Source organism: Erinaceus europaeus, chromosome 3 (assembly GCF_950295315.1).
Source record: "Erinaceus europaeus chromosome 3, mEriEur2.1, whole genome shotgun sequence".
NCBI lineage: Eukaryota > Metazoa > Chordata > Mammalia > Eulipotyphla > Erinaceidae > Erinaceus > Erinaceus europaeus.
This window is the reverse complement of record NC_080164.1, coordinates 38,938,044-38,957,086: the sequence shown is the minus strand read 5'-3', so window position 1 is coordinate 38,957,086 and position 19,043 is coordinate 38,938,044. Positions and strand designations below refer to the sequence as shown.

General features: G+C 42.0%; 1 protein-coding gene across 2 annotated transcripts in view; it reads left to right on the top strand.

The window, feature by feature from the left end:
* The window catches only part of ALLC (allantoicase), a 47,824-nt gene that overhangs the window by 11,779 nt on the left and 17,002 nt on the right, over positions 1-19,043 (top strand). Inside the window, exons 2-6 of one of the 2 annotated variants that reach the window (XM_007518918.2) lie at positions 2,287-2,434; positions 7,331-7,381; positions 13,018-13,105; positions 15,598-15,723; positions 18,553-18,632. In XM_007518918.2, the coding sequence (XP_007518980.1) occupies positions 2,345-2,434; positions 7,331-7,381; positions 13,018-13,105; positions 15,598-15,723; positions 18,553-18,632 (435 nt within the window). In that variant the 5' untranslated portion in view covers positions 2,287-2,344. The remainder of the gene's footprint in view (positions 1-2,286; positions 2,435-7,330; positions 7,382-13,017; positions 13,106-15,597; positions 15,724-18,552; positions 18,633-19,043) is intronic. The other variant, XM_060188579.1, reaches the window with a different exon arrangement.

Here is a 19,043-nt window from a genome sequence, read left to right as displayed (position 1 = left end):
GTTGAAACATGAAGAAGAATGAAACTGAACCACTGTATTTCACCAAATACAAAAGAAAATTCCAAGTGGATCAAGGACTTGGATGTTAGACCAGAAACTATCAGATACTTAGAAGAAAATGTTGGCAGAACTCTTTTCTGCATAAACTTTAAAGACATCTTCAGTGAAACAAATCCACTTACAAAGAACACTAAGACAAGCATAAACCTATGAGACTACATTAAGTTAAAAAGCTTCTGCACAGCAAAAGAAACCACTACCCAAACCAAGAGACCCCTCACAGAATGGGAGAAGATTTCTACATGCCATACATCAGACAAGAGTTTAATAACCAAAATATATAAAGAGCTTGCCAAACTCAACCACAAGAAAACAAATAACCCCATCCAAAGATGAGAAGAGGACATGGACAGAATATTCACCACAGAAGAGATCCAAAAGGCCGAGAAACACATGAAAAAAAAAATGCTCCAAGTCTTTGATTGTCAGAGAAATGCAAATGAAGACAACAATGAGATACCACTTCACTCCTGTGAGAATGTCGTACATCAGAAAAGGTAACAGCAGCAAATGCTGGAGAGGGTGTGGGGTCAAAGGAACCCTCTTACACTGCTGGTGGGAATGTCAATTGGTCCAACCTCTGTGGAGAGCAGTCTGGAGAACTCTCAGAAGGCTAGAAATGGACCTACCCTATGATCCTGCAATTCTTTTCCTGAGGATATATCCTAAGGAACCCAACACACCCATCCAAAAAGATTTGTGTATACCTATGTCCATAGCAGCACAATTTGTAATAGCCAAAACCTGGAAGCAACCCAGGTGTCCAACAACAGATGAGTGGCTGAGCAAGTTGTGGAATATATATACAATGGAATACTACTCAGCTATTAAAAATGTTGACTTCACCATTTTCAGCCGATCTTGGATGGAGCTTGAAGAAATCATGTTAAGTGAAGTAAGTCAGAAACAGAAGGATGAATATGGGATGATCTCACTCTCAGGCAGAAGTTGAAAAACAAGATCAAAAGAGAACACACAAGTAGAACCTGAACTGGAGTTGGTGTATTGCACCAAAGTAAAAGACTCTGGGGTGGGTGGGGTGGAGAGTACAGGTCCAAAAAGGATGACAGAGGACCTACTGGGGGTGGTATTGTTACGTGGAAAACTAAGAAATGTTATGCATGTACAAATTGTTGTATTTACTGTCGAATATAAAACATTAATCCCCCAATAAAGAAAAAAAAAGAGGGCTTATGATGACATTCCTGATGGAAATGACTATTAATGGTGAAGAGGAGGATGAATTTGAAGTTTAGGCCCATGTTCTGATTTTTCTTTTTTTCTCTAGAGTTATCGCTGGGGCTTGGTGCCTGCACTACGAATCCATTGCTCCTGCAGCCATTTTCTTTTGATTTTTTTGGATAGGACAGAGAGAAATTGAGAGAGGAGGAGGGTAGGGGAGATAGAGATAGATAGGTAGGTAGATAGATAGATAGATAGATAGATAGAGAAAGATAGAAGACAGACACCTGCACACCTGCTTCACTGCTTTTGAAGTGACACCCACTGCCCCCTGTCCCTCCCCCGCCACCACAGGTAGAGGAGCTGAGGGCTCGAACAGGAATCCTGTGCTTTGTACTATATGTACTTTTAGGAGCATCTCTACCCACACCCCTCTGATATTTCTAAGGCAAGTAAACAGTCATAGTCTCCACTGAGTATCCATAACTGGTCCAGCATTTTGTGACAGTTTTTTTTCCAAACTGTCATGGTGAGGGGGAAATTCAGATTATAATCACACAGTATCCATCCCCTCCCCCACCCCCCCACTTCCATCACCAGGATTTCTTCCTGAGTGGCGATCTTTTGGGGACCGGTCTTGTGAGGTCTTAAAGCCCCTCATGCACACATGCCTGGGGAATCTGCTCCTTCATGGGGGAACTTCTGTAGGGAGAGTTTATATTCTTCTCTGTACCTCATTTTTAGCCAGAGTTGCTTAATGATGTTTCTTTTAATGAACTCAGCGACTAGTGAAAAACATTTTGGTCTATGTTAATTGTTCCCCAGTAAGTAGTAACAGTGCTGCATTCTGTGGTAGTGGATGGACATAATTCATATACACTTCACAAGGAGGCCCTAATTCCCTTCCACTTCATCATATTTGTGCAAAGTTACCTTTCATGCATCTGAAGGACTCCTTGAGCAGATGGTACCTGTTGGCTAAATGTGTGGGGTTTGAAATATTGGCTTTGGGTACCTGATTGAGAGTCTCAATCACTCACACAGGTTTCACATCCTCTACCTCTGAAGGAAAAGACGCCTGACTTCCTCTTTGGTAGGAAACATGGTAGACTTTCCCTGGGAAGGAAGACGGGTCAGGATTCCCGACTTCACCCACCTGATTGACCTGGCATCTGAGAACATAGGAGGCAAGGTAAGTCGTCTCTCTCACATATGACAAACTCTTAATGTTTCCATGCAAAAGATCCACCACTGCAGAGAAACTAGCTAGATGGCAGGTATCAGGCAGAAGGTCAGCCTAACGGAGGAAACTTTAATTGCAAAAAAGACTTCCAAAAATCTTTTCTTAAGTTGGTGATAATTATGAGCAAGCACAGCATTGTCTTAAGAGTTAAACAGCGCAGGGTAAACAGCATAATGGTTATGTAAAGGACTTCCATGCCTGAGGCTCTGAAGTTTCAGGTTCAGTCCCCTGCACTACCATGAGCCAGAGCTGAGCAGTGCTCCCCTCTCTCTCATTCTATACTTTCTTTCTGTATTTCTCTCTCATGAAAATAAAGCATTTAAAGAAGAATTAAAGAGGGGCTAGGTGGTGACACACACACATTACTATGTACAGAAACACAGTTTCAAGTCTCTGGCCCCCACCTGCAGAGGGGAAGGTTGATGAGTAGTAAGTAGTCAGAGTCTCCATGGAGTATGTATAACTGGTCCAGCATTTTGTCTATCTGTCTCTGTCTGCCTGTCTTTTTCTCTTCCTTTAAAAAAATGGCCATTGGGTGGAGTCTTCATACAGGCATAAGTTGCAGCTACAACTCCGGTGGTAAAAACCAACCAACCAACCAACCAACCAACCAACCAACCAACCAGAGACATTCTACCCAGTAGAAGGTTCACTCTCTCTGCATGCTTATTGCAATTCCTCTCAGATTAATATCTCTCAGTTGAGAATCACTGGTAACATCATATACATGTGCTGTGGTACCAGTAATGTACGAGGTAGGTGAGGTCAGTAACGTACAGTGTGTGTGTGTTAAACACTAAAAGAGTTTTCCCCATATTTTGGCTATTGTGAATAGTGCAGCTATGAACATGGGGGTGCATTAATTTTTTCATGTCTTTTGGATAAATGCTTAGGAGTAGTATTGCTAGGTCATAGGGTATTTCCATTTGTATTTGTTTAACAATTCTTTTTTTTTTTTTTAAGAGGTTTTCTTTTTTTAATATTTATTTTTAGTGAAAGAGGGATACAGAGAGAAAGATGCACAGAACTACCAGAGCACTGCTCAGCTCTGGCTTCTGGTGGTGCTGGGGACTGAACCTGGGACTTTGGAGCCTCAGGCTTGAAAGTCTTTTGCATAGCCATTATGCTGTCTCCCCAGCCCTTAACAATTCTTCATACTGTTCTGCACCAGTTTGCTTTCCCATCAGTAATAGGAAAGAGTTTCTCATTCTCCACATCTGCTCCAAATTTATTATTTCCTGTTCTATTGATGGCAGGCCATTATCATAGGTGGGAGGTGAAATCTCAATGTGGTTTTAATTTGCATTTCTCTAATGACTGAAGCTAAGCATTTCTGCACGTCTGTGGGTCATGTGTATCTCTTGTTTAGAGATTAGAGAATAGACTATGAACAGGAGTAGATAGCATAATGGTTATGCAAAGAGACTCTCTTGCCTAAGGCTGTGAAGTCTCAGGTTCAATCTCTTGCATCACCATAAACCAGAGATGATAAGTGCTCTGGTGAAAACAAACAAACTGTACATTAAATCAGTTTATTTGGTGGTGCACTTGTCTAAGTGTACACATTATAGTGTGCAAGGACCCTGGCTTAAGCCCTTGGTCCCTACCTGCAGGGGGAAAGCTTCACAAGTGGTAAAGCAGGGCTGCAGGTGTCTCTCTGTCTCTTTCCCTCTCTATAACTTTCTCCTCTCTCACTATCTCTATCCAATAATAAGTAAAATAAAGATGAAAAATAAGTAAAAATATTTTTTTTTAAAAAACTAAAAAAACAGAGTAAGTTAAAAAAAGAAAAAGAGAATAGACTATTCATACTCTCTGTCCACTTTTATTATTGGGTTGCTTTTTTTCCTTTTTGTTGAACTGAATGAGTTCTTTTTAGATGTTTGATATCAACCACTTAACACATGCAAATACATTCTCCCAGTTTCGGGCTAGCCTATTTATCCTTGTGACATTTTATTTTGACATGTAAAAGCTTTTTTAATTTATTTGTTATTTATAAAAAGGAAACATTGACAAAACCATAGGATAAGAGGGGTACAACTCCACACAATTCCCACCACCAGAACTCCATATCTCATCCCCTCCTCTGATAGCTTTCCTGTTCTTTATCCCTCCTGGAGTATGGACCCAGGCTCATTATGGGGTGCAGAAGGTTGAAGGTCTGGCTTCTGTAATTGCTTCCCTGCTGAACATGGGCATTGACAGGTCAATCCATACTCAAGCCTGTCTCACTCTGTCCCTAGTGGGGCAGAGCTCTGAGGAAGTGGGGCTCCAGGACACATTGGTGGGGTTGTCTGTCCAGGGAAGTCTGGTTGGCTTCATACTAGCATCTAGAATCTGATGGCTGAAAAGAAAGTTAACCTATAAAGCCAAACAAGTTGTTGACGAATCATAAACCTAAAGGCTGGAATGGTGCACATGAAGAGTTGGGGAGGTCTCTGTTTTGTAGCTAGCTAGTAGGCATATTTTGGTTATATTCCAAAGGGCCTGTGACTATACTAGTTTTTTTTTTTTTTTCCCTGAGCCTGAAATCTGATATGTAGGTGGACCCAAGTCACTCTCTGGGGAGATGATGTCATGGCTGTAAAAAGGGCCAGAAAGCTGGATCAAGGAAGAGAGTAGCTCCCAAATATGGGAAAGGTGTATAAATATTGTTGACTGTAACCCCCATCGATTTGATGTGATCTGAGGCCCATATTCAGCTTAGGAGTCTTTGTGATGACCTCTGCATCCCTGTAGATCTGAGCTCACATTCTGTGGTCATGAGTAGGGATGTTCCAAGCTGCCCTAATATCAGAACCCATCTTCCTCAGGTGTAGCATAGAATATATTGTCCATCCTCCCTTTGGAGGATGGAATGTTCTCTACTGTTGTTGATCCAAGTTGAGGGCAAGGTCCTCTGGGGGTCCACAAAGGGGTCTATTGTATTGTTCCTGATAGAGATGACTGGTAATATTGGAGAGAGGGATTTATTCTAGTTATAGGCCCATCATGTCTATTTGGGAATTTCAGGATTCCCCAACTAGGGCCCTAGCTGATGGGGTGGCCCAATAGTGACCCAAGAGTCATCGTTAAAGTATGCCAGTCTTTTGCCCTTAGTAAGCTTTTGCAGTCCTTGCTTTGGCAAGGTTAGCTTTGGAGTGAGTGAGGGAAGTGTAATAGGAAGTAAGTGAGGAGGGTATCTAAGTAGACACTATTTCATTATGAACTTTATACTGACTCACTGTAGACTATTGTGTATTTTTGCTTTCAGGTATATATTTTGCCTTAATTTATGGATACATGTGAACATATGCTCTATCTCATGGGACTTGGTCTATATCTAGGTTTTGGGACTTTGTTAGGAAGTGAACCATCTGGAATAGAATTAGAGAATCTTATGAAAGGAAAGGTCTCAACCTAGTAATGAGGTTGAAGGGTTGATATTCCATGCCTGATGTCTCTAGACACAGTCTGAAGTGAAGCATGCTGAGGTGGTATTCTTTGCGTTGATTAGGTTGGGATCAGTGGATGCAATATTATTTGGTATGAATTGAGAGAAGCATGTAGGAAAGAGAGCCCCACCCTAGGGGTTCCAGGAATGGAGGATAGATAGGCTTTATAGAGGAAGTGGGAGTTTCCTGCTCTCTTAGGGTTTAAGAAGGCAATAGACAGTTATTGCTATAATCATATTATTTGGCAATTGGGTTAACTTTGAAAATACCTTTGTTAGGATTTGCTGTATCATACACAACATCACCATAATTTATGTCCTTTGACATTATTTGTATATAGGTGTGCCACCAGTTGCTTCTGTTTTCTCTGGTCTAAGCTTAAGAGAGTCAACATGTCAAAGACTCAGCCTATGGTCTGTGCATTAAAAACTTTGAGACATTCAATTAATTTTTCCCTCTCATATTAATTAAATAGTGATTTATATGACTACAAATTAATAGGAGTGTACATAAACACCATTCCCATCACCAAAAGACTGTGTCCCATCCCAACCCCTCCCCACTCCAGTGAAGCCAAACTTCCGCCCTTGCCCTCAACCTAGAGATTTTTACTTTGGTGCCCTATTCCAAATTCAGTCAAACCTGCTTTTGAGTTCCCCTTTCTGTTCGTCTTTCTCAACTTCTGTTTATGTGTGGGATCATCCCATACTTGTCTTTGTCTTTCTGACTTAACTCACATAACATAATTCCTCCTTGCTACATCCAAGATTGCTGGGAATACTGAGAACCAGATCTTTTTTTTTCTCTCTCTCTCTGTCTCTCTCTCTCATTCTCTCTCTCTCTCTCTCTCTCTCTCTATATATATATATATATATATGTATATATATATATATATATAGAGAGAGAGAGAGAAATTGAGGAATGGGTGAGACAAAGAAGGAGTAAAACAGAAACACCTGCATCACTGCTTCACCACTCATGAGTGTCCTTGTAGGCGGAAATCAGGGGTTTGATCCTGGGTCCCAGCTTATGGTAATGTGCATGCTCTACTGGATACACCACTGCCTGCCCCACATCCAATGCTATTTGTTAAGAGTCACAAAACCCAATGTCCTTAGTTTTTGAAGAAAGTTGGCTTATTTTACCCTCCCCTCCCATGTTAGAAATTAGCATTTTTCTTCCAGATGGTAAAAAGGATTAAGAAAAACAAAAGGGTGAAAGGAAAGATGGAGGAGGAGGCAGACAATGAAATCTGAACGTTTAGAAAGCATTGTTGTTCAATTGCATATTGTTTCTTGGCCCCTAGGCAATTTCATCTTTTATTTTTTATGGCTTATCGTAATGTTTCACTACAGAGTGAAATAAAATGGTTTTTAATTTATGGTTATTTTTATCTTTATTTGTCTAGGTTTTATTTTCAACAGATGACTTTTTTGCTCCTGCAGAAAACCTTATAAAGGTATTGTAAATTGGCATTCTGCACTGTGAAGTATTGCAAGGCATGATCTATGCAGCCGTGTTAATTAAAATCTACCCGTGTATCTGGGATGGGAGTCATATGATGTGCAGTGGTGAAATGGTACATTAGACAGGAAAAACATCAAGGAATTTGCATTGACTCTTGCTAAGATGTTGCAGAGACAACTGGGCACCTGACACAGCAATTGAGGGAGCCCCTTGCTTTGGGTACAATTAACTGAGCTCCTCATATACTGCTTCTCTGTCTAGCACAAGTTCATAATCAATGTTGAATAAAAAAGTCGTATTCATATTGCATCTTTTGGAAAAAGTTGTACCTGCCTGGTTATTAAAAGAGTATATGTGCTTATTAAAAAGCAACACAAAAGGGGTAGGGGTAGATAGCACGATGGTTATGCAAAGAAACTCTCATGGAGTCTCCGGAGTCCCAGGTTTAATCCCCTGCACCACCATAAGCCAGAGCTGAGCAGACCTCTGATTAAAAAAAAAAGGGGGCTTGCTGGGTGGTACCAGGTTAAGCACACATAGTGCAAAGTGCAAGGACTGGTACAAGGATCCCGGTTTGAGTCTCTGGCTCTCCACTTGCAGGAGGGTTGCTTCACAAGCAGTGAAGCAGGTCTAAAGGTGTCTATCTTTCTCTCCCCCTCTCTGTCTCCTGTCCCTCAATTTCTTTTTGTCCTATACAACAACAACAGCAACAAAAACAGCAATGACGAATGAACAAGACTGGTGGTGGCATACCTGGTAGGTCACACATACTAAAATGTGAAAAGACTGGAGTTCAAACCCCTGGTCCCAGGAGTCGGGCGGTAGTGCAGCGGGTTAAGCACACATGGTGAGAAGTGCAAGGACTGGCATAAGGATCCAGGTTCGAGCCCCCAGCTCCCCACCTCAAGGGGGGGGTCGCTTCACAGGCAGTGAAGCAGGTCTACAGGTGTCTATCTTTCTCTCCCCCTCTCTGTCTTCCCCTCCTCTCTCCATTTCTCTCTGTCCTATCCAACAACAATGACAATAATAACTACAACAATAATAAAAAGCAACAAGGGCAACAAAAGGGAAGATAAATAAATAAATAAATATTAAAAAAACACCCCAAAACAAACCCCTGGGACCCACTTGCAGGGGTGGAAGCTTCACAGCCTGTGAAACATGGCTGTAATTATCTTTCTTTCTCTCTACCTCTGTCTTCTCTATTGATTTCTCTGTCAGTTCAATCAATTGATCAATCAATATAATATTTTAAAAAGCCCACAGAAATCCCAGGCAAATGTAGAGGCTACAGGGGGCATTCTGCTTGGAATCCTGATGTCTTATCAGACCAGTGCGACTATGAGCATCTTCCTGAGTGGGGCACAGGTACAGGTGTACAGAGTCAATGCCATGTGTGCAACTGTGTCTGTAAAGTGTCACTGTAGTGTAGCCTCTGGTCTGCTGTCCTCACTGTGGTGACTGACGGACCATCGAGACACTTAGGCCATGAAATAGTTGTTCTATCTGGGCAGGACCTGGACAGGATCACAGAATGCTGAGGACTTTGCCTTGGGCTTTTATATAGGGGGTTCCATGATATGCTTGTTGGACTCCTACTTATCTGGGACCCTTAAGTCCCACACAGCAGCTCCACAGGAGCCCTATACAGGCCCCATTGCCACCTGTCTGGTCACTTTGTTCTTTTCTGCATCTGCTGCTGGGACTTTCCCTAGGCAGGAATATAAAATCCTCTCAGAGCCAACTTGCAATGAAAAGGGGAAGTGTCACCAACCCTGGCCACTCACCAAGAACAGAACAATATCTGAACATACATTACTGAATGGGCATCTACTGCTTTAAATCTGTTACACTCCTATGAGGGATGGTTGTTATCCCTATTCTTAAAGATCAAGAAGCACATATTCAGGCCCCCAGTCCATACCTGCAGAGGGGAAGACTTTATGAGTGATGGATCAGTGCTGCAAGTGTCTCTTTTTCTCTCTTGCTGCCTCTTTCACTCTTTCTTATCCTATATCAAAAACAGAAATTAAGAGACTAAATTGGCTGCTGGGAATGGTGGAACTGTTCTGGCCTTGGGCCTCAGCAGTAATCCTGGTGACAACAGCAGCAGAAGTAGAGAACCAAAAACATCAAACAAGCAAAAAGGAAGAAAGCAGAAAGAAAAGAAAAGAAAGATAAAAACCTGCCAATGCCTATATCCAGTGGAGAAACAATTACAGAAGCCAGACCTCCCACTTTTTGCATCCCATAATGATTCTGGGTCCATACTCCCACAAGGATAAAGAATAGGGAACCTTCCAATGGAAGGGATGGGATATAGAATTCTGGTGGTGGGAATTGTACCCCTCTTATCCTACAATCTTGTCAATCATTATTAAATCAGTAAAAAGAAAAAAAAGATGGAGAAATAGAGACTCAGATGCTCGAGGAACTGATGGGACAGAAGTACATTTCATATGCATTTTTAAAAAAAATTATTTTTTATTTAAGAAAGGATAAATTAACAAAACCATAGGATATGAGGGGTACGACTCCACACAGTTCCCACCAACCAATCTCCATATCCCATCCCCTCCCCTGATAGCTTTCCCATTCTCTATCCCTCTGGGAGCATGGACCCAGGGTCGTTGTGGGCTGCAGAAGGTGGAAGGTCTGACTTCTGTAATTGCTTCCCCGCTGAATATGGACGTTGATTGGTGGGTCCATACTTCCAGTCTGCCTCTCTCTTTCCCTAGTAGTGTGTGTCTCTGGGGAAGTGGAGCTCTAGGACACATTGGTGGGGTCTTCAGTCCAGGGAAGCCTGGCCGGCATCCTGATGGCATCTGGAACCTAGTGGCTGAAAAGAGAGTTAACATACAAAGCCAAACAAATTGTTGAGCAGTCATGGATGCAAAGGTTGGAATAGTGGAGAGGAAGTGTTGGGGGAGGGGTACTCACTGCAAACTGTAGTATACTTCTGCTTTCGGGTATATATTTTGCACTAATTTATGGATACGTGTGAACATATGCTCTCTCTCATAGAACCTGGTCTATATCTAGGTTTTGGGACTTTGTTAGAAAGTGAACCACCTGGGATGGAATTAGAGAATACTATGAAAGGTCTCACCTGAATAATGAAGCTGAAGGGTTGTCATTCCACACGTGATGTCTCTGGACAAAGTCTGAGCTGAAGCATGTTGAGGTGGCAATCATTGTGTTAGGTTGTGATTGGCAGATGCAATATCATTTGATATGAATTGGAGAGGCATGCAGGAAAGTGGGCCCTATCCTAAGGTTCAAGGACTGGGGGAAATATAGGCTCTGTATTGGAAATGTGAGGTTCCTGCTGTCTTAGGGTTCAAAAAGACAATGGATAGTTATTGTTATCATCACATTAATTGGTAATTGGGTTAACTTTGAAAAGTCCTTTTATTAGGGTTTGCTGTATCTTGTATATAGCTGTGCTACCGGTTGCTTCTGATGTACTTGGTCTAGGCTTTTGAGAGAGTTCACATATCAGATACACAGCTTATATATTAAAAAGACTCAGTCTGTGTTTTAAAAACTTTGAGACATACAATTAATTTTCCCCCTCTCATATTAATAAACTAGTGATTTATATGACTACACTTTACTAGGAGTGTACATAAACACCATTCCCACCACCAAAAAACTGTATCCCATCCCACTCCCACCCCCCACTGTCCCAGGAAGCTGCATGTCTACCCCTCACCACAGGGTTTTTACTTTGGTGCCCTACTTTCAATTTGGTCAGATGCTGCTTTTAGTTTCCCTTTCTGATCTTCTTTCTCAACTTCTGTTGATGAGTGGGATCATCCCATACTCATCTTTATCTCTCTGACTTAGCTCACTTAACATAATTCCTTCTAGCTCTGTCCAAGATGGGTCAGAGAAGGTGGGTTCATTGTTCTTGATAGCTGCATAGTATTCCATTGTGTATATATACCATAGCTTTCTCAGCCACTCATCTGTTGTTGGGCACCTGGGTTGCTTCCAGGTTTTAGCTATTATGAATTGTGCTGCTATGAACATAGGAGTACATACCTCTTTTTGGTTGGGTGTTATGGAGTCCTTGGGGTATAATCCCAGGAGAGGAATTACTGGATCATATGGAAGGTCCATGTCTAGCCTTCTGAGAGTTCTCCAGACTGCTCTCCAGAGAGGCTGGACCAATTTACATTCCCACCAGCAATGCAAAAGGGTTCTTCTGTCCCCACAGCCTCTCCAGCATTTGTTGCTGCTGTCCTTTTTGATGTATGCCATTCTTACAGGAGTGAGATGGTATCTCAGTGTTGTCTTAATTTGCATTTCTCTGACAATCAGTGACCTGGAGCAGTTTTTCATATGTTTGTTAGCCTGTTGGATCTCCTCTGAGTTGAATGCTTTGTTCATATCCTCTGCCCATTTTTGGATGGGGTCATTTCCTTTTTTGGTGCTAAGTCATATGCAGTTTTTTGTGCCATCAGTGTCCCCACTTTTTCACGGGTCATGGGGCAGCTCAGAGCACTGGGATTCCATGTTCAGATAAACTCTGAATATCTGGCTTTCTTTTCTTTTCTTTTCTTTTCTTTTCTTTTCTTTTCTTTTCTTTTCTTTTCTTTTCTTTTCTTTCTTTTTCTTTCTTTCTTTCTTTTTTTTGCCTCCAGGGTTATTGCTAGGGCTCAGTGCCTGCACCACGAATTCACTGCTCCTGGGAGCCATTTTTTCCCCTTTTGTTGCCCTTGTTGTTTCACTGTTGTTGTGGTTATTATTGTTGTTGTTATTGATGTCATTGTTGTTGGATAGGACAGAGAAAAATGGAGACAGGAGGGGAAGTCGGGGTGGGGGAGAGACAGATAAGACACCTGAAGACCTGCTTCACCGTTTTTGAAGCAACGCCCCCTGCAGGTGGGGAGCTGTGGGCTGGAACTGGGATCCTTATGCCTGTCCTTGTGCTTTGTGCCATGTGTGCTTAACCCCTTGTGCTACTGCCCGACACCCTTTGGCTTACTTTTCATGTGAATCCAGCCAGCTTCTTTGTTAAATAATGCTGGATTTCTTTGGAACTCTAATAGCCCTTTTTCACTTTGTTCTGATGGTTTTCTAGCCTAGAGAGATGCTGGGAGTTGCAATATTTGTGGGTCTGTGGAATGAAAAGTGATGTGGGTCTACCTATTGCTATGTGGGTGACTGTAGTCTGAGGCCCACAGAGAAGTAGATATTCTTTTAAAAATATATTTTATTTATTAGAGATAAATTTAGAGGGAAAGGGGAGGTTGAGAGGGAGAGAGACAGAGCTACACCTACAGCACTGCTTCACCACTCCTGAACCTTACTCCCCTGCAGGTGGAGACCAGGGTCTTGAACCTGGCTCCTTGTGTATTGTAACATGTGCACTTAATCAGGTGCACCACCGCCTGGCCCAGAGAAGTAGGTATTCTCTGAAGATTATGCTGAAGGTAGGAAGGCAGTCACTGATTTGGGACGGGCCACATGTGCATGAAGGAAGGGGCAGACCCTCCCATATCGCCTGGAGACAACAGGACTTATTTGCACAGCTCTTCTGTCCTGTAAGAGTAAAATATATGAAAGCCAAGACTCTAGTATGAATACTAATTATCAACTTGTTATACATATTTTCTTTAGAGTGAAAGCCCAATATTTAAAGAACATGAATATACTGAGTTTGGGAAATGGATGGACGGATGGGAGACCAGGAGGAAAAGGATTCCAGGTAATAAGATAACTGTTCGGAAATACTGCAAAGTTTAAGATAAGGGAGATACTACAGTTAGAACACCAGCTGGAATGCCACAGGGTCAGTCCTTGGCACCATCTCAAATCAGAGCTGAATAGTCCTATGACCCTCCCTCCTTCCTTTCTTGTCATTCTCTTTCTCACAATAAACAACTAAATATGACAAAACACTGTGATGTTTAAAAGTAAAGATTGTAGGAAAGTCAGTCTTTACTCTGAGTCCATTAATTTTTTTTATATTTATTTTCCCTTTTGTTGCCCTTGTTTTTCATTGTTGTTGTAGTTATTATTGTTGTCGTTGTTGTACAGGACAGAGAGAAATGTAGAGAGGAGGGGAAGACAGAGAGGGTGAGAGAAAGATAGACACCTGCAGACCTGCTTCACAGCCTGTGAAGTGACTCCCCTGCAGGTGGGGAGCTGGGGGGCTCCAACCAGGATCCTTACACCAGTCCTTGTGCTTTGTGCCACGTGTGCTTAACCCGCTGCACTACCACCTGACTCACTCTGAGTCAATTTTTAACATGGAGCCTACACTGTCATTGTAGATGTCTCTTCTTACATAAGGAATTGAGAATTCAGGAAAGGGTGACTGGAGTCTGACCATCTATCTGTGCACCAGATAGTGGGTGAGGGTGGGTTGCAGAAACTTTGTGTGAAAAATGAAAATCTTCACGAGGACTGTGGATAAAGGGGGAAGACAAGCTACTTTAAAAATTATTTTATTTGCCTCCAGGATTATTGCTGGGGTTCAGTGCTGGCAACAGGAATTCACTGCTCTTGGCAGCCATTTTTTCCATTTGATTGGATAGGACAGAGAGAAATTAAAGGGGGAAGAAGAGACAGAAAGGGGGGAGAGAGGGAGTCAGGTGGTAGCAGCGGGTTAAGCACATGTGGCACAAAGCACAAGGACCTAAGGATCCCGGTTCGAGCCCCTGGCTCCCCATCTGCAGGGGCGTCACTTCATAGGCGGTGAAGCAGGTCTGCAGGTGTCTATCTTCCTCTCCCCCTCTCTGTCTTCCCCTCTTCTCTCCACTTCTCTCTGTCTTATCCAATAACAACAACAACAACAGTAATAACTACAACAAGGGCAACAAAATGGACAAATAAACAAATAAGTAAATAAATAAAAAGGGAGAGAGAAAGATAGACACCTGTAGACCTGTTTCATCGCTTGTGAAGTGTAGGTGGGGGAAGAGCAGCTAACCGAGCAGTGTAGCAAACATTTGGCAAATGCAGTTACATTTGATCTTCACACAACTCTCTGAAGTAGGTGTTCTTTTTTTTTAAAAAATTAAAAAAAATTTTATTTATTTCCTTTTGTTGTCCTTGTTTTATTGTTGTAGTTATTATTGATGTCGTTGTTGTTGGATAGGACAGAGAGAAATGGAGAGAGGAGGGGAAGACAGAGAGGGGGAGAGAAAGACACCTGCAGACCTGCTTCACCGCCTGTGAAGGGACCTGCCTGCAGGTGGGGAGCCGGGGGCTCGAACCGGGATCCTGACGCCGGTCCTTGAGCTTAGTGCCACCTGCGCTTAACCCGCTGCGCTACAGCCCAACTCCCGAAGTAGGTGTTCTTATTTCCACTAAATTACTGTGGAAACAGCCCATTAGGTCAGGTCACCTAACTATGGATAATAGGATAAGCAGGCAGTTGAACCCAGATCTATTCTACGTTACTGTAAACACCCATTTTTACTTTATCTTAAGATGCCACTCATCAGTCTTAAAGCACATCTGTGTAGGTTCAAGAAACACAAATGAACTGGCCTAGAAATAAGCTAATGACATTTCCTCCCACCCCATCTCAAGTACTACAGGAATATTGGATATTTCTATTTTTGTACTCCAAATGTTCTGTACTCAAAAATTCTATTTTCTGAACTCCAAATGTTGTTAGATTTTAATAAACCTGGACACTTAAAGGTGGAGCTATATTTGTCTTGAAAGAACCCAAGAACTATGTAGTGACATATTCACTTTATGAGTTCTTAGGCTTTAGCAGATGCAATGGAAAATGGTTTAAGTGGGGGAGGGAGCTAGAATAAATTCTTATAACTTCAGAAACAATGAAATAGTGCTCTGGAGTGATGTTATCTTGTACCACACAATCAAAATATTCCTAGAGGCTAATCTCATCCTTGATTCCCAATTGAAGAAATGAGAGTCAGAGAGACCAAATAGTTTGCTAAGGAAACCCAGAAAGATGATCAAGGTGGAATCAGAATCAGGTTTATCCAAACACATACCCTTAAATTTTCTAGTCTGGCTAGAGCTGAGGGTTCATGTGGGGCCCAAAAGTCACATGGGCACATTATGAGTCATCTGGAAATCATAGCTGAGAACTGCTCACATTTTTTTTTTTTCCTGCTAGGGAGGAAGGTGTTTCTGTTGTTATTACGTTTTCCTTTTGTTCAATCTATCATATGGTCATCAAACCTAATGAGGATATTCTTGTAATTTATGTCCCAGGTCATGATTGGTGCATCATCAAGCTGGGAGTACAAGGGACTATCCGGGGCTTTGATGTGGACGTCTCTTACTTCATAGGAGATTATGCTCCTCGAATATCCATTCAAGCAGCTAACCTCGAAGAAGGTGTTTTGGGGAAAAACTGGCCTTCAGAATGAGCTTATGGAGTCAGCAGCCCTCCATAGCTGGGCACTTACCTACCACCCTTCACTTCAAATGAGCTTGGAACTCAGATTCCCAATAGAGTGCTCTATGATTTTTTTTTTTTTTTAGCTTAATTCTCTTTGGTCCATACAGATTTCATCTATTTGTATGGTTTTTAGACCTTAATAGAGGTACTTTTTCATGTCACTAGAGGGTAGGGGAGATAGTATAATGGTTATGCAAAGAAACCCTGATGCCTGAGGCTTCCAAGTTCCAGATTCAACCCTCTCCTATAAGCCTGAGCTGAGCAGTGTTCTGGTAAAGAACACACACACACACACACACACACACACACACACACACACACACACACACACACACACACACACACACACACTATATTACATCAACTTACTCAAGTTTGATGAGCAGGTTTCTGGAAGCATGATAGGAGTGGGGCTGCCTGGATAGTTTAGACCACATGGAGCCAGGTCAGAGCAATTACTGGGCCAGTAACACCTGCTCTGCTTTGGACTGTCCCAATGTGCTCATGAAGCAGCAACTATGGGGTATGCTGAAGGGTTTCTTTCTCCATTTGAATGCTGGCTCATATAAATCACAGAGGTTCTTTAAGTGAGGCATGTACCTTTACTTTTTTTTTTCACCATCTGATGTTCATCCCTGAATTAAGTTGTTAGAACTATACATAAATATTATATGTGTGTATACATGACACTTAGGGAAGAGAAATCATGAAAGATGGCAAATATGCACAGAGTGCTTTGTATATTGCTCTGTGGGAGGTTTTATGGAGGTGAGTGGGCCCTGCTTTCAGAAGACAACTGGGGTATCTGAAAATCTGATGGCAATAATAGGAGTGATGTTATTTTACAGGCAGGAAGTGGCTCATGACAAATGCATACGATTTATTCAGCTATCCATCACCTGCCTCTACTCTTCTCTTTCTGAATTGCCAGAGTATCAGTTTTCTATATGCTATTGGGGGGAAATAGTGTTTCTGGAACTGACACTGCAATCTTCCAAAGCTCTTCTGGCCTGTAGTGTTTGTATGGAGAAGTCTGCTGCTAATCTTATGGGTTTTCCTTTGTAGGTGACTCTTTGTTTTTCTCTTGCAGCCTTGAGGATCCTTTCTTTATCCTTATTCCTTTCCAATCTAAGTATGACATGTCTTGGTGTCTTTAGGTCTGTGTTAATTCTGTTTGGGACCCTCTGGGCTTCTTGAATCTTTATGTCTTTGGTGTTGTCTAGACTAGAGAAATTTTCAGCTATTATGGCCTGGAGAATGCTTTCTTCCTGTCCTTCTCTTTCTTCCTCTGGTAAGCCAATAATGCGTATATTGTTTCTTTTGAAGTCATCCCATAGGACTCTGTTGTTGTTTTCAGCATCTCTTAATCTCTTTTTGAGATCTCTTACTTCTTTTTTAGTTGTCTCTAATTCATCCTCAATCTTGCTAATTCTGTCTTCAACCTCATTGATTCTATTCTCTCTGCCCTCTACTGCTTTCTGGAGTTCATCTATTTTGTTGCCCTGCTCTGATACTGTTTTAGCTTGTTCAGCTAGTTGCCTTCTTAGCTCAGCAATTTCAGCTTTCAGCTCTCTAATAACCATGAGATTATTAGAATTTTCTTCCATATTCTCATTTGTTGTTCCTGCAGTTCTGATTACAATTTTTTCAAATTCTTTACTCACTCCTGTTATTATTTCCTTAGCTAATGTTTGGATGTTGAACTCGTTGTTTTGTGCTTCGCCCTCTGGAGGACTTTTAGCTGGACTCTTGTCCTGGTTTGAGTCTCCATTATTTTTTCTTGTTGTTTTAACCATTTTATATAAGTTAACAGTTTTTTCAATCCCTGAGTTGGAGTTCAGTGGTGTAAAAGCCTTTTTTTTTTTCCCCTGTAGGCTATGGTAGCCTGAGGGCTTTTAAACTATCAATAGGCTTCTTGGCTTAATCAATGACTCCTGACCAAGAGATAAAGCAGGGTGTGGCAGAGATAACCCAGTGGTTATGCAAAGAGACTTTCACAGCCCTTCAGCTATGCCACCGAGGTATAGGTCTTCTCCTGAGTTTCCCGGTTAGATCTCTGTGCCCTGGTGTCCCTCCCTGTTGCTGCTCCAGATTCTGAGGGTAGTAGCAATGGAGACTCAGAGTTGTACTTGGTGAGACTCTGGGGAGTCCTTTCCTCCCTTCAGCTGTCCCCTTGTTGGTGGAGCAGACTGGAGGTGGTGTCTCCAAACTGTCCAACTGTTAGCAGTCATTTAATCTCTCCTTAGGCCCCTCTCTCCTCTCTGTCACCAGCCACGCGTGTTTGTACTCACGGGTGATTTACTGGGTTTCTGTGGTCATTCTAGTCCTGTCTTGTTTCGGTCCGGGTGGTCTCCTTTGGTATTCCTAGTTGATCCAGGAGAGGAGAGGAGAGGAGAGAAAGCGATCTGCTGCTCGTAGCTCCGCCTCCGGAAGTCCATCTTCCAAAGCTTTAGTGACCCAACTATGGAAGGTTTCAGGAATTCATAATTAGTTGATGTCTGACCTAACTTGGAAACAATATTTATTATTTTGGAGGGCAAATGGACTATCAAGTGTATAGTAGCACTTCTTTTGAAATGACAGTATTTTAAATATTGAGGCACTTCAACTAGTGTGTCTACTGTTTTCATCATTAGGTCTGTTGACATAAAAATAACTTTAGAGTTATCGGGCACAATGTAAATTATCCTGCAATCCACTTAGAGAGCATATTCTCTTTGAATTTGAATGTGAACCTTAATCTTTGTTGGCTATTCTCACTTCAGATAAGCAACCACAAGTCCCACAAAGAGGAATCAGGACAGGAACCGCAGCTAGCCCTCAGGAATTTGAGATCATTGCTAAGGTAAACCTTTAAGAAAGAACTTTTGTCATGATTGTTAGAATGGTAAGCATGTTGCCTTGTAAGTTTGACCATGCACAGCAGCTTCCTGGTTCAATGAACCTCTCATCTAACTTATTTGGTGCCAGCTCCCAGATACATTAGAGTGCTTCATGCTTCTCTGTATAAGAGTGACTCCAAGATTTATGCATGACCTAGAGCAGTGATGGGTACCTATCTGCAAACTGTTGAGATAGTTATAGTAATTGACCATGAAAGTTTAAGTACTTTTTGTAGCAATTTGAAAAAGTCACTTTATAATATGTTTTAGTTACTTTAATGAGAAAGATACAGAGAGAACGATATACACAGAGTGACTGCTCTGCTCTGGTTTATGGTGGTGCTGGGGATTGGATCCAGGACCTCAAAGCCTCA